We start from the raw sequence: 15,248 nt of genomic DNA on the forward strand, positions 1-15,248 counted from the left end.
TAATTCTTAAGTTAAAAAATTTTGAGTCTCACAACGTCTATTTTTATTTTTTACTCTTTTATTATAATACATGTGTATAATATTAAACGATTAGGAATATATAAAAATTTAACAAAGAATAGGAATTAGATTATTGTAGTATTCTGTGAAGAGAAAACAGTTTCTCAAGTTCAGTCACTTTACTATATATTTCATAACTAAATATCCTTACTTTTTTTTTACCATAAATTAAAAAGTTTAAATATATATTACAGAACAATTGGGTGAGATGATACTATCTTGATAGTCCTATACTACCAGTTTTTCAAAATATCAAATGAAGGTGAATCAGATCCGGTGATGCTAATGAGCTAATTTGTCCAAGCTCCCGTACATGCATCTAATCTTAAACAGAATGTCTATTTCAAACATGAAAAGAGTGGCTATAAAAGTTACTTTTTTTATTATTTTTTTTATTCTGCCATGAACTAGCATTATACAACATAAAGTTACTACAAATACAGTAAGACATGGGATTTACAATAATCAAGAAATTGTTACAAGCAGCAGAGTCTCCCCACCCCAATCCAATGCACCCAGAGCTTAGGGCCAGAATCATTTTTTTCTGTCATCTGGTTTTCATGTATAAAGAATGGACCAGAATCTTTTGGATAGTTTGTGCTTCAGAGTCCACAACAAGGTTCATCCACAGACCACTGGGGAGACATATTTTAGTCCTATAGCTATTTACAATTTCAACTCAAATGAGTCTCATTCTTGGAGATCCACCAGGTGGTGTATTGGCTTTGAACCGAGATGTTTCATTCCAAGGATCAAGAGTCAACGTGGCATTTGACCTTATGGGATACGAGCATGCGTCATTCAAAGTGTAACTACTTTGTCCCATTACTGTGTAAGCTGGATGAGGAGGAGAAAAGTAACAGCTCTGGTGCGTTGGCCCATACCGTCGCAATGGACTTGAAGAGGGAGATACCGGTAAAGATATGATCGTTCTTGTGTTATCTCTGAACAAGGGAATCACAAAAGAAATTCAGTCCATATATAACATAAAAATGATGATTGTATCAATATCTAAATTCGTTTCTTAACTATGATTAACAGGTGGATAGTTTACCTTGGACTTCTTAATGCACGTGGGGCTGCAAGAGCTGGCTTTGATGCATAATCCCCATCAAGCGAAGTTATACTTGTTCGGTTCGAATGGGACTCTAACACAGGCTGCAAACAGATAAAAATGATGAAAACGTTAACTCCAGTTCAAAATTTACTCAGAATGTTCAACTTTGAAACCACATCATTCAGGGCAAGAAATGTGTAAGAATCTGGACATCTTTATTTGTTTTTGTTAGAAACAGGCCGGACATGTTACAGGGAGGTAACATACAAGACAAAGAGTCCTTTTTGGGGTTTGTTCCCCAGATCAACTTCCAAAGGGACTTGGTGTATTCCTAAAAACGAGCATTCATGCTTCAAAATTTTACTAGAATTTGGACAAACTGATATGACAAGTTTATAAATCTACAAAATGAACCTTATCATAACTATTCGAGAAAGAAAAATCTTGACTCAAAAACTAGTGGGATCCTCCACATAATTCTGACTACATTTAAGTCCCCTGCCCAGTAATATATACTCCACTGCGATGGTATATTCATAATTTTCCTTTTCACTAAAAACAAAGTAATGCTTCCTTTGTTTATTGTCCACCTTCAACTTTTTCTGGAATTTCTGCCACACGAACTTAACCAATACATGTGATATGCATCAAAACAAGTCAACATCATTCAAAAGCAGGAAGAAGATCAAATTCCAAAGGAAATCTGTGTAGCCTAACTTATTTCGTAAACAAACACAACAATGATGTGGACAACCAATTAGGCGAGGTTAATTATACCACTTCAGTTACTTTACTTTAGAGTTTATTAGTACTATACATATGATGGAGTGGAGTACAAAATGTATCATGACTAAAAGACCTAAGCCAGCCAATAAATGATATCCTAACATTGAATCATGGTGATTTGGCTTATAGTAACCAGGTCAATTGATATATCAAATCAAGTAATTGTCCATCATCTTTACATATTATCAAATACTTTATAACATCTTGAGTCATCCAAACTTCAGGACAGTTGTAGCATGCCCGGAACTAGTATGTAAGAAGTAACACAACACATAAAAATACACACACACACACACACACACACACACACACACACACATATATATATCCAAGACTATTTACCGGTGTCCGACTTCCATCAAGCATGTAAGGGAAAGCTTCTCTGGTTATGCTGACATTTGCAGCTTTTGTTGCTGATTGATCTTGAATGAAGGGGTGCTGGTCTAGTAACATTTGGGCCGTCGGGCGAGCCGATGGGTCTCTTTGTAAGCATAACTTGATGAAATTCTTTGCATCATTGGAGAGATGCTCAGGGATTTCAGGCATATCTTTGCTGTTCCCAATTTTAAATATGGCAGCTACCTGTTCAATCCATAACGAAAACAATTTTAGCCATTCATACTAATCAAACAGAATCATACAAGGCTAGTTCTGAAATATCCATTATCTTACCCCTTCATACTGATTCCATGGAGGTTTAGATGTTGCCATTTCAATAATTGTGCATCCCAAGCTCCATATATCAACCGGAAGACTATAGCCATTTGTATTCATCACAACCTGAAAGGGAAATATCATATAAAGTAGTTAAGGCGAGAAAGAAGGGAAAATATGCTGACTTCAAAAGAAATTTTAACATTGCAGAAGAGTAGCAAAAACAACTTATTACCTCAGGTGCCATCCAGTATGGACTTCCTTTGAATGAAAGCATCGAGGCAGAAGAATTTATCTGGTCAGAACCATAAAATGTAAGAGACAGTGCATTAGAAATGAATAAAGCATACAAAATCATTTTTCAAGCTCTCTAGATTATATTTCCTTTGTAGCAGTAAAATCTAATAGAAAATTATAAAACACTTCAGAGAAACAGAATTTGTGTTCAAGGGAGTGGATGCATTGTGTAAGGGTGAGATTCGTTCGTGTGGTGCTATGCCAACTCTCCTGCTCAATTCTAGAGACTGGGAGTGCACAAATGTGAGATGGAGCATGCACATCCAAGAGAGAGGAGAAGATGTCTCAGCTACTAGGAATCAGTAGACTTGCTACTTTTGACCTTGAGCATGCAAAATAATTTTAAGTAACAACTTTCACCTAATTTTACTATCACATGCATAGTTAATTATTTTTCTGACAAAACAGTAGATGCAGTTTACTTTTGAAGTGAGCTAGAACCAATTTGTTGTTGACAGGATAAGATGAACATACATGTTTAGCCATTCCAAAGTCGGCCAATTTAATTTCACCATTAGGATCAACTAGTATGTTTGCCCCTTTAATATCCCTGCCAAAAGGAAACTAAGCTGATAATATGAAAGAATAAAGAAGCTTAAACGCAATATTACAAATTCAGTAGGAATAGCCGATTACCTGTGTACGGTATTTCTTGCATGCAGATAGGCAAGTCCAGAGACAATCTGCCTGGTATAATTTTGAATAACAGGCTCCGTAAATGGACCATACTCCTGAAGTAATTTCTGGATGGAACCACCAGAGACAAATTCCAAATATACGGAAAGTGATTCTTCTACCTGAAAACGGAAAATCTATTAGTTGCATACATGTCGGTGAAATTCTTCACTTTTTCTTTTCTGAGTGCACACAGGAGTATTGGGTATATACATGTTTAAAATGGTTTTAAACTGTGAGTATAGTAGCCTACCAGTTCACTCCCATAGTATTGAACAATATTAGGGTGTGAAAGCTGATTTAGCAAATTTATCTCCTGCAATCAAATAGAGAATTTGTTACAACCTAGTGGACTATAAATAATATAATAATTAGACATATCAAAGCAAACACGAACACAACAGTGAAAAAGCTGCAAAATTGCTATATAACGTGTTAGAGCATCATGTTTAAATCTAGATAAAACATCAGATTACCTGATTAAGTTGTTTGAGGCACTCTCTTGATGTTTGATCATCAGATACAACCTTGACTTCTTTTATTGCACACATCTGTCCATTTTCACTGTCAAACGTAGGAAGTGGAATATAAATTGTTTCAGTAATTTGTACAGAATATGGACATTGGGGCAGAGAGTATGCATTCCAAAGGATCAATGATGAAATAACTTCTAAATATAGTAGCACAGTAATTGTAAATTTGAAAATCAAAGAAATAACAAATTCGTAATTTATTTATTATACTTTAAACTAAGCCATTAATTTCTCAATCCGTGGTAATAACTCTGTTTTGATTATTGGTACAAACATAGGGTAGCAAAACCAAAAATTCAAACACTGCAAATTATGCATGCCACAAAGCTGTTTCAGGTTAACCCAAAAGAGTATTGACGGTAAATTTCCTTTATTTGAAGGCTAAAAAATAATAAAGTTATTTACCTATTGAATCCCAGATACACATGCCCAAATGTTCCTCGTCCAAGAAGCTTTCCTTTTCTCCACTTGGACACATTGCTGGTGGCATTTTCCAACAGTCCATTTGGCCGTGTGATGGAATTGGAAAGCACAGAAGAAGGACTAGTTGGAGAACCAGGAGGAAGAGGCAACGGATGACATTCACTCCTTCCCTCGTCTTGCCTCCCCGTAGGAGAGTCAAGACTCAAAGCATGCAACCTTGGATGAAGCGGTGAGGTAGGACTAGTAGGTCCTCTTGACCCAGGACCAGGACTTTTTGACCTCACATTGAACCTCACCTCATCTTGTCCTCTGCACAATAAACAAAACATGAATTAGTTCAGCACCAGATTAGAAAAACACCATCCTAAACACTCCATATTCTCTCTGTTCCTCACACCATCAGCACGAAGAATCACAGACTACAATCTCAACCATTTGTCAAAGCCACATGGCTTACAATTCCTAACAACAAAGGTTTTCTAAATCGGTTTGTCGCAGTGATTTCATCCTCTAAGTTATGGGCTCTTTAAAACGGTATCAGCTTCATCTGTCGGCTATTTCCTACTCTGTCAAAGATTAGGACAAAAGTTGTAAACTATGATCACAACCATGATCCTAATATTGCAATAAAGTTCAGATAAATGCGACTGATACGACTACAATTGAGACACTGAAAAGCCTTAAAGTTGCAACTGAAACCGCGATCTCGACCACAATTTAAACCCCCCATAATAACTAGGAAGTTCAAAAATAGAAATAAGGCAGAGGGGGATCCAGTAGATAACTTTCTATCTTTGAACAAAATTTACCATACGTATATACACACGCATAAAGAACGAATAGTCACTTTTCAATCACAACCAAGAAAGAAAAGAAACAATCGTTAACAAAAATAACCAGCAATTTTATTTATTCCAATTTTAAAATAAAATAAAAAAGCAAAAGGCAGAGGAGAGAGAAAGGAAAGGGAATGGATCAGTAATCAGTAATCAGTGTACTTTATGCAATCAATGATGGGAAATGGTTACAGCACTACCACTCCTACCAAACACGGTGTCGAAAACCGAGGAAGGAAAGGAATCAGAAGCGGAAAAACCTGTTGGCATTAACGTGAGGCGAAATTGGGTGATCGTCGAAGGAGGTGGAGGAGCTGACGCTGGAACCCGACATCGAGAGAGATCCAAACGTTTGAATTTGATCGCTGTGACTGTGCGTGGGACGAGGCAACGGAACCCCTTTCAGCTTGTCGTCGAAGCTCTTCGGCTTCTTCTTGTCCCTCTTACTCTTGCTGACGTCACCCCTCCTAACGGCCACCGGAGATTTCAAGAAACTCAACTGAAAGCCGCCACGTGGCTCTTCCTCTTCCTCCTCCTCGGCCTCCTCGTGCTCCTCCTTGCTCTTGCTCCACTTCCTACTCCACCACGCCGGCATTCTAATCACGTTCCCAGATTTCTCAGAGAAAAGAAGGGTTTTTGTGCGATGATTTGTGAGTTATCAATAGAAGAACCAGAGAAAGGAGACACACCCGGTGGAGGTGGTGGTGGTGGTTGGATTAGAACAAGAAAGAGAATAGAAAATTAGAGTAATTATTAAGTGAGTGGATGCCATAAACGACCGTGTTTTGGTTTAAGTATAACCCGTGTGAGGTTTGGTTTGGTTTGGTGGAGGTAGTGTTATTGGTTTCTTTCTTTCGTTGTTTGTTATTATCTCGACATACAGGGACCAGTTTCAGTTCAGTTCAGTAACATCAAATGAATTACATTTACTCACATATATATATTTTCTTTATATGTCTGCATTTTCATTCTCACTATATTATTTCATTAAATTTAATTTAATATTTTATATTTCTATTGTAGTAACTCAAAATTAATTTATTTGTTTATTGAAGCAAAAGAAGAACAAGTTGGTATCAAATGGATTTGGATGGGGACAAATTAGGGGAGGTTGGATTTGGTATTGGTGTGGGTTTTGTTTATTTGTTTTGTTTGTTTTATTATGAAGGGGTTATGTTTCTCTTTATTTTATTTATTTATTTGATTTTCTTTGAAAGATCCAATCATAAAGTGCGAGTTGGCCATGAGAGATGTACACATATTTCATCTCACTCTCTCACTCACTTTAATGTGACAAATGTCTATGTACATGTAGTGTATCAAACACTCCATACCTTATTATTATTCAACTTTTAACCTTCATTTTTCGTCATTATTACAAACCAAGAACATGAAGCTCTACTACTATTTTTTATGTCTTATAAAGAAAAATATTTTTTTTTCCTAATTAACATTATGGGTAATTTTTGTTTAGAAGAATCGGAAATGTTTTTATGAGTGAGTGTGGTCTATTTTTGGAATATAATACATCCTCCTTGAGCGAAAAAAACGAAATGGAAAAGTCCGATTTTTATTCCAAAGAAAAAAAGTAGGATCTTTCTCTGAGAAACACATGTGGTAGCATTCGTGTCATCCCATGCACGTAACGTGAAACTAATTTAATAAAATATTATTTTGTTTAATAAAACTTTAAAAAGAAACAACACTTTAGATGTTACCCATGATGCCGCCTCAGACATATGGATAGCGTGATTGAAATCTCCAAGATTCATCTTTTGTGGAATGGGCGTTATTTATTCGGGAAAAAGTATGTAATACGTTGAAACAAATATTTATTCACAAAATATTTAATACCTTTAAAATTGCATAAAATTTTATATATTTTGTTCACTCAGTGAATTTATTAACATTAATAGTTAAATTATTTCTAGACGCACTACTAAGTTAGAGAAATTTTTTTATGAACATTAAAAAATTTTGGTTTTTTTCTCTAATAATCCGTTTAATCCCTTTTTGGTCGGAGGAAATTAATCGAAAGGAGAAAAAAGAAGACAACAATGAAAAATAGATGGAAAACGCGTTTAGTTTAAACATATAAAATATAAGGAAAGTAATATTTTTTTTAGTGAATTAAACATTTACATTTTTTACAAATATTTGTTTTAATAAATTTAAAAAATAAATAATCCATCATGTATACTAGTGTCTTGTCTCAAAAATCAAACTTATAATGTTGTTGTGGGCAAGCCACTGGACAAGACACATTGGACACCTATTCTAAATAATCTTGTAACTATTGCAAAATTTCAAAATATATAAATTAAACAATAGCTAAAAAAGACATACCTATCGATGCATTCCAATATTTGTAAATTACGTTTTGCTTTCATTTAAATTTTTAAAAATATTAAATATATTTCCTAAAAAACTTTTTATATCTTTGTTACAAACGGTAACATCCCATTTTTATAAACTACTTAGTATGTTACTTAATACCATAAAGTTTTATGAGTATACTTACTATAGATGAGTTGAATATCATTACAATCCTTAACCTAGTTAATCTTGTATCTCAAAATACATTCTAATAATAAACTCTTAAGTGAGCTAGAAGATTAATTCAACATTCAAAAAAAAAAACAAAAAAAAACTAGTCATCTAAACTGTCACTACTAGTTTCAATGTTCGAGTCCAGTTTGTGCTACTGTTACAATTAGTTCGTATTTTTGTACTCTCACATAATAAATCTACTTCAATACACTTTTACTCACCTTAGATTAGCATTTCTCCTTGAAAATAACTAATTTAACTTCTACATCACACCAATTTTTCACAAACAATCATACATAAACATAACTCAATTCAATCATCATTACAATTTGTGGTATTAAAAGAAAAACTATATAACAATTTATAAATCACTTCCAGAAAGAAAATATTTCACAAAACTACCGCCCAACACTAATTAACCATCGCACAACACCTGACATTACTTAAGTGTTGCCCAGAGAAAATCTCACAAATGACACAAGAAAAGTAGTGTTTGATGGTATTTAAGCAGTGCTAAGTGGTGAGGCCCCCAAGACACCTTGTTTACAAATTTTCGTAATGGCCCCCGACGGTGATATTCAATGTCCAACAATAATGCAATAGACACCTTAGTTTAAGGGGTTTTCACATCAATTTAGATGTTTCTCATTTATCTACAATTTACAATATTTTAAATATGAATTCAACATTCTATTTTGCAAACAATATGCCTCATTCATTACTAAATCATCCAAATTGATTCTCCCATCTATACTCTTACAAATCATTATAATTAATAATTCAACCATGTTACATCAAGAAAACTCATCAATCCTAACATGTTCCAAATCACAAATTCTAACCATGATATACATACCACAACAATATCAAGCAAATTCATAAATTTCTCTCCATAAACTTCACATTCTTTATTAACATAACTCTTTATATCATCAAATTCAGATTCTTAATTAATCACAATTCATACCACAATTTTTCTACACTAAATTATAAAGAAAGTAATTTATAAAAAAATTAGCTCCATTTATAAAATCCACCTAACACCGCTCTCCTCCCCTAAGCAAATTTGTATATATATAATCACTTTATCTCCACAACCAGATCAACAATTAAGACATAATTTTATGATCTCCACCGCAAAAAGTTTCATCAAGGAAGAAATGAGAATATACAATCAAGATTACCTAAACAAAATTGACCAAATATTTTAATAGAGTTTTTCGCATGTGTGATTTATGGTAATTGTGAGTTCTCACACGAACAATAATATATGAAAAATGATTTCTAATATATAATCACAAGAACTTAAAAAATATATATACTTAAATTTCAAAGAAATAAAACTAACATATTAAAAAATGTATTTAATGCTTTACAAATTTAGAGATGATCAATACATATTTTATTTGTATATATAATATATAATTAATTAATTTTCTATTTCTCCGATAATTAAGGGTTTGTTCACACAAGTAGACATATTTTTAAATATATCCTCTTAAAAAAATGCTAAAACAGTTTTACTTTAAAAAATATTAAGGTAAAGAGTAGTTAATTTGAAAATTTTTTGAAAATGAAGTTTGTCTCAATAAAAAACCATTGAATCTTAATTAAAACTAAAATTTCATGTTATTATATAGGGTGCGAGTGTTTTTTTAATACAATTCAGTCTTTTAATGTTCCGACAACTTTATAATGTGGCAATAACCACAGGCTTCTAATACACACAAAAAAAAAAGTACAACAAATTAATGAATTTATAATAACATTTAAAAAACATTGCTAAAACTTAGAACATAAAATTCATGAGTAGTGATATAAAAAAATGTATTGTTTTAGTTTTACGTTCCCACAAATCAACCAAAGTTATAAATTAGTCACTTGCAAGTGTAAACACGTGAAGAAACCATTTGCAAACATAATTAAAGTAACAAGTAATTTCCAATTTTGGAATTTAAACTCATTGAATCCACAATAAAATATTATAAAAAATTAATTAAACTCTGCAAGTACTATAAAAAAAATTGTAAGAGAATATACCTAATAAAACCAATAATTAATTATGTGTGAATTGTCATGTATAAACAAGTGACGTGTATGAAGGAATAAAATAACCTAATGGTAGAATAATGCTATTGAGATGTAATGTTTTCGAATTAAATTTGTCAACTTTGGTGTTGCGTTTTGCACACTTTATTTTGATTCTGAAGTTCAAAAGTGTGGGTCTTGATGAGCCTGAACCCACTTGGATTTATAATTTAATCTAATATGTTTTTTTTTTTTTGCAAAAGTCAACTATAATGAAGTCAACCCATATCCACTTCAGATCTTAATGTTTGACGTAAAATATGTACCTAAATTAATGCTCTTTTGCACAATATTTCAACTTATGCCAAACTTTTAACATAGTTATTAGTGTTCTTTTTATAATTTTCTTTAATGTTATTTATTATAATGGAATTTTTGGACATCATTCCACTATTAATGTTAACTATTGAGCACTCACTTTGAATAGTGTATTGTGAGGACACATCATCTTTTAAAAAATGGAATAATAATGTGGGCGAATGTTTCACATACTATATTTGAGGATCACAACATATCATTGTCTTTGTTAAGTTATTAACACTTATAAATTTTTTATTAATATATAACAAAATAAAAATAATATTATTGTATAAAAATAAGTATAAATTTAATGAAGAAGAAGGGTGTGATGAGCCATTCTAGTTGTTAAATAGAGAAGTCCTTCACTGCCCTCTACTATATTAGGTTAATCTTTTTCGTTTTGAAAGGAATATGTCTAAAAGGCTAATAAACTTAATGTGATTTTCTTCTTATCACAACAATAGTTACTCTTTAAAAAACTAACCATATTGTGATGTAACAATTTTATAATATGTAAGAAAACATACAACTTTATTCAATAATCTTAAACTCAAATTTATAACCCTTATGCAATTTTAGAACGGAATATTGGACCAGGAAAGATATCAAATCCTTTGATATATATATATATATATATATATATATATATATATATATATATATATATATATATATATATATATGAGAAAATATTTATCTATATTAGATATAAAATTAATCGGGTTACTCATTCAATAACTTTTCCATGTAACTTTAATAAATTTAATCATTAAATTTTAAAATATTATCATAATAATATATATAGTTTCACATTTCACAACACTAGTAATTAGTCGTGTGTTGATGAAACACCATATTTGTTAGGATACTAATATAATTTGTATTGTATAAGAATAAGATCATCTCGACATACAACTAAAGTTACAATACATTGACAAAGATCATACTGGATTAAGTTAACCTAGTATCATTACAGTCCACACTTAAGGATAATAATACACCAATATAACATTATGATATGGTACTTATTGGAGTATCTAAACCTTTCTAAAATAGGAACACATTCCTAAAATAGAGACACCAAATGCAAATCAAGTTCATCGAGGTAATGACCCAAATAATAATGTATATAAAGGTGACATATTATTGGTAAATGTTTACTTTCCGATTAAGACATATACTTAACATCTTAGTCATATCATTGACTTGAGTATCAAAGTCTTATAGCTACCACACCTCAATTTGAGCTCAAGTCCACTCAGACAATGATACAAAAATAAAATCTTGTTTAACATTTTACTCATATACAAGAACACTTTTCTTGGTTTAGGAATAATGATGAATTGTCCGAGGAGGTACAATTTGAACAACTATTAACAAGCAAGATTTCAAAAAACCATACAAAAAAGAGAAGGTTTAAAGTCTTGATAAAATATTTCTTGAATCCTTTAACAAGATGTTGAATTTTCTATATGTAATTTTTTTTCCTGTATATGGTCTCTACCCATGACAAAAGTTCATGTTTAAGATACACCGAAATTAAAAAATCGTACTAACTTAGAATATCCTTTATTTTAAAGAAACTCCATGTAATGGTACTGTATTTTATATAAAAAATATCATTAATAGTTTGAATAAATTTGACAGATTTTCTACTTAAAATCTCAGTAAATTTAAAACTTTCATCAAGTTTGATTATAATAATTGGACATAAGTAAACTATATTTTTTTTAAAAAAAAAACAATGTGTAAATATACAAATAATTAGTTTTCGGGAAAGAATAATAAATCTTGAATTTATAATAAATTGATTGGACTTTGTGACATTGATGGATAAACATTTTATTAAAATGAATTGGGTTGTAAGAATCAATAGGTAAAGGTCAAGTATCTTATTGCACAATTTTTTTACATTATACATATCTCTGGAAAAGTTATTGTAAGGACAGTAAAAATAAGAGATGTAAATGCAATTTAAAAATAATGAAGAGTGTTTCATTGGAATTCAAACAATGAATTCATATTAAATGAACTTTTAGCTCAGTATAACCAATCTGCACATAAATGGGATTGTGCATCAGTATCGATTTGATCTGTTTACTTCTTTTAGAAAAAGAAAACACAAATAAAATATTACATTTTTTAAGAAAAAAAAAAGTACATCAATAAACAGTAAACTATATACAAGTTTTCATATGGAATATTTTTTTGACAATAATAAGCATAATATGGAAGATTGAACATTTAATATTTAAAATATATAAATAAATTAAAATTATAAATAAAATGTGAGCGGTTCATCCTAACTAATCCTAGCCAATGCGAAAATCCAAGAATTGAATTGAGAATAGGAACATGAACATTTCTAATCATTATGTCTACCTTACACAGATATTTATGTATTCACAAATCCAAATTTAATGATAGAAGGTGACATAAAAATTATATATATATATATATATATATATATATATATATATATATATATATATATATATATATATATATATGATAACATCTCTGACTTGAAAGGATGAAATCATTCTGAGAAATCAACATAATAAAAATCAAATATGTTAATTAGTGACGCTTATCGACCATCACAAGAAGCTGTACTTACAAGATAAATTAATTAGCATGAAGATAACAAATATGTTGTCATATTCTTATTCAAAAAGATGATAAAATTTCTGGGTGAACTAAAAATCTACGTACCAGAAATCTCAGTTATCAAATTGAACCCTGGTAAAAATCATAGTAATACAAACCATGTGATCCAAATCAAAATACTTCGATCTCACAAGTTGCCAGCCAAAAGGAGAAGAGGAGACCATATACTTGTCATCAAGAACTGCCTTGATCTCATCATGAAACAATGTTGGTGTGGCTGAAATTTTGAGCATACAAGAAAAGGCTCAGAAACCTGCGAAGACTGCTGCTGATTACAACATGTGAGGCCCAAAGGTAACTGTCCAGATTGCATATAGGAACAATTGTGGTATGTGTCATGTGACATATACTTGGGGCACATTAGAATAGGTTGAACAACCTGCAGAATAGATAGTGAAAACATAAGGCTTTTGATCAGGAAGCCTTCTAATAAGTTCCTTGATAAGGAAGCAAATTTTCCAAATGTGCAAATGACTAATATTAATGTGATTATGTTAGAAGGTTAGTCAAATAAAGAGAGAAAAAATCTGAGATCTCCATCATGCTACTAAATACTAAATAAAAGATTATTTAACATAATGTTTAGTCCTAATGCAGAACATGGCACGCTCACATCAAAATTTTGGGCATATGGAACATTACTAAAAAGTTTATTTGCTGCAGCATGAAGCAAACTCATCCAACTTGAAAACAGAAGTGGTTAGCAAATGATGTAGCTAAATCTTAAAGAGTAGAATACACTGTAGAATCAACAAACAATGCTAGAAGATCAATACTTTTTTTAGCTGTCTCACCCTCTGTTTCCCATATTCCAAGAAATGGAATGAGACTGAAGGAAACTAAAAACTAAGGTGTATACATACATTCAAGATCGAACAGTTTTACATATACATCTTCGATGATGCAATGTATGAAGGACAACCAACTAGCAGAATCCTAATATGTGGACTTAGCAACATACAAAACTAAGCTGTAATAAAATGGCTTCTCTCTTATATGACTCCTAAGCAAATAACCAAAATTTTGATTGATAATCTCACTTAGACAATCAACTAAGAAAAATGGCAAAAAGAATCGCAGGTGTGCCATACAGGGATAGGGGTCTCAGTTTTTGCTTCTCCACAGATATTTTCCAGCATGGACTGCAATACAAGGCTAAAGGGTAACTCCCAAGAGATATACACAGTAGTTACTATTAACACAATTTTTCTCTTTTTTAAGGTGTATGTCTAAGTTGTTTACATAAGCTTAACTATCAGCTATGCGGTAAAAAATTGCCATTACTTAAACATAGATACTGTGGAAAGATTGAAAAAGGATTAAACTACTATAACAAACATTCCTTTTCAGTTTATTACACACATATACCTCAACAGTTACATAGCGGTAATTTAGAATATTATTGAAGATAAAATAAACAAAACATGTTACTTAACCTTGTACTTGGCAATCTGTTCGCTGACCTCCCTTATGTCACCTTTGGTGAAAATTAATGCCACATTTCCCTGATTAAGGAAACAAACTTAAACATTAAAACTATCTTCAAAATTGAACGAAATTGCTTCAATTTAACTACTATTATCAAAATTATTATCGAAATTGCTTCAAAATTATTTAAGGAAGCAAAGTTACCACAAGAAGGGGGACAAGGTTAAGGAAGGCCTTGTTGCCAGTCTTCTGGGCATCCAAGATGATAGAGCGTTTCATGAGGGAGTTATTTCCCATCACCACAACTGAATCAGCATGGAGTCCCCTCCGTATGCCCTGAAGCTGGTTTGAACCTACATTGTCAGATGAAACCACCAACACCTGACTGTACTCTCTTAGAAGCTTCAACATCTTTGCATCATAAGCTGCCTTTGCCAGTTTCCCCGCCATTGTTGTTGATCACTATAGCTATAGAAAAATGAGTGGGCACGCGGCGGCGCTTCTCCCGCGGCCTTGCGATTCAATCCCTCCCACTGGTGAGGGAGAATAAGCAGACAAACCACCACGGCAGCACCTCTCTCGGCGGCGCGTCTATTAGCGGCATCAACGTACCCGGTGGTAGTGGCCTCGACCCAGGCCTCTCTGCGAGTCTCTTCGTGAGGGGTGATGGGTGACAGCTCTAGGGTTTTCTTTGGAATTGTTTTTTGGCTGCCTATTCCTGCACCCATATTTTTTTTTCCAGCACCCTAAATACCTCTTAAAAGGTGAAATTCGAAAAAATAAATTATGAGTTCTGTATGTTTTTCATCCTTTTAAGTTTAAATAAAAAAAAAAATTAGTTACTCCAAAATTTGATTCAATTTATTATTTCAAATATTAAATTGCGTGAAT

General features: G+C 32.1%; 2 protein-coding genes across 2 annotated transcripts; both read right to left on the reverse strand.

The window, feature by feature from the left end:
* Positions 1-419: 419 nt before the first annotated feature.
* LOC114177783 (mitogen-activated protein kinase kinase kinase 3-like) lies at positions 420-6,137 on the reverse strand. The gene is made up of 11 exons (XM_028063305.2): positions 5,582-6,137; positions 4,468-4,794; positions 4,006-4,093; positions 3,783-3,845; positions 3,491-3,651; positions 3,329-3,404; positions 2,793-2,852; positions 2,576-2,683; positions 2,246-2,485; positions 1,115-1,218; positions 420-1,004 (listed from the first exon to the last, which is right to left on the reverse strand). The coding sequence occupies exons 1-11, from the start codon at positions 5,914-5,916 to the stop codon at positions 740-742; spliced, it is 1,827 nt and encodes a 608-aa protein (XP_027919106.1). The 5' UTR covers positions 5,917-6,137; the 3' UTR covers positions 420-739.
* Positions 6,138-12,817: 6,680 nt separating this feature from the next.
* Positions 12,818-15,093, reverse strand: LOC114176149 (large ribosomal subunit protein uL10-like). The gene is made up of 3 exons (XM_028061088.2): positions 14,562-15,093; positions 14,366-14,434; positions 12,818-13,308 (listed from the first exon to the last, which is right to left on the reverse strand). The coding sequence occupies exons 1-3, from the start codon at positions 14,805-14,807 to the stop codon at positions 13,057-13,059; spliced, it is 567 nt and encodes a 188-aa protein (XP_027916889.1). The 5' UTR covers positions 14,808-15,093; the 3' UTR covers positions 12,818-13,056.
* Positions 15,094-15,248: the final 155 nt, after the last annotated feature.

The sequence above is a fragment of the Vigna unguiculata genome, chromosome 3 (genome assembly GCF_037176805.1).
Source record: "Vigna unguiculata cultivar grain cowpea cultivar isolate G323 ecotype 2 chromosome 3, ASM3717680v1, whole genome shotgun sequence".
NCBI classification, from domain to species: domain Eukaryota; kingdom Viridiplantae; phylum Streptophyta; class Magnoliopsida; order Fabales; family Fabaceae; genus Vigna; species Vigna unguiculata.

What these genes read in the sequence shown, in the direction of transcription:
- LOC114177783 (XM_028063305.2), bottom strand. Translation starts at nt 5,916, where the DNA reads ATGCCGGCGTGGTGGAGTAGGAAGTGGAGCAAGAGCAAGGAGGAGCAC. An exon ending in CCTCACGTTAATGCCAACAG is followed by an intron (nt 4,795 to 5,581) that starts GTTTTTCCGCTT and finishes TTTATTGTGCAG; the next exon opens with AGGACAAGATGAGGTGAGGT. An exon ending in CATACTGGATGGCACCTGAG is followed by an intron (nt 2,684 to 2,792) that starts GTAATAAGTTGT and finishes TTTCCCTTTCAG; the next exon opens with GTTGTGATGAATACAAATGG.
- LOC114176149 (XM_028061088.2), bottom strand. Translation starts at nt 14,807, where the DNA reads ATGGCGGGGAAACTGGCAAAGGCAGCTTATGATGCAAAGATGTTGAAG. An exon ending in ACCTTGTCCCCCTTCTTGTG is followed by an intron (nt 14,435 to 14,561) that starts GTAACTTTGCTT and finishes TTCCTTAATCAG; the next exon opens with GGAAATGTGGCATTAATTTT. An exon ending in AACAGATTGCCAAGTACAAG is followed by an intron (nt 13,309 to 14,365) that starts GTTAAGTAACAT and finishes TCTATTCTGCAG; the next exon opens with GTTGTTCAACCTATTCTAAT.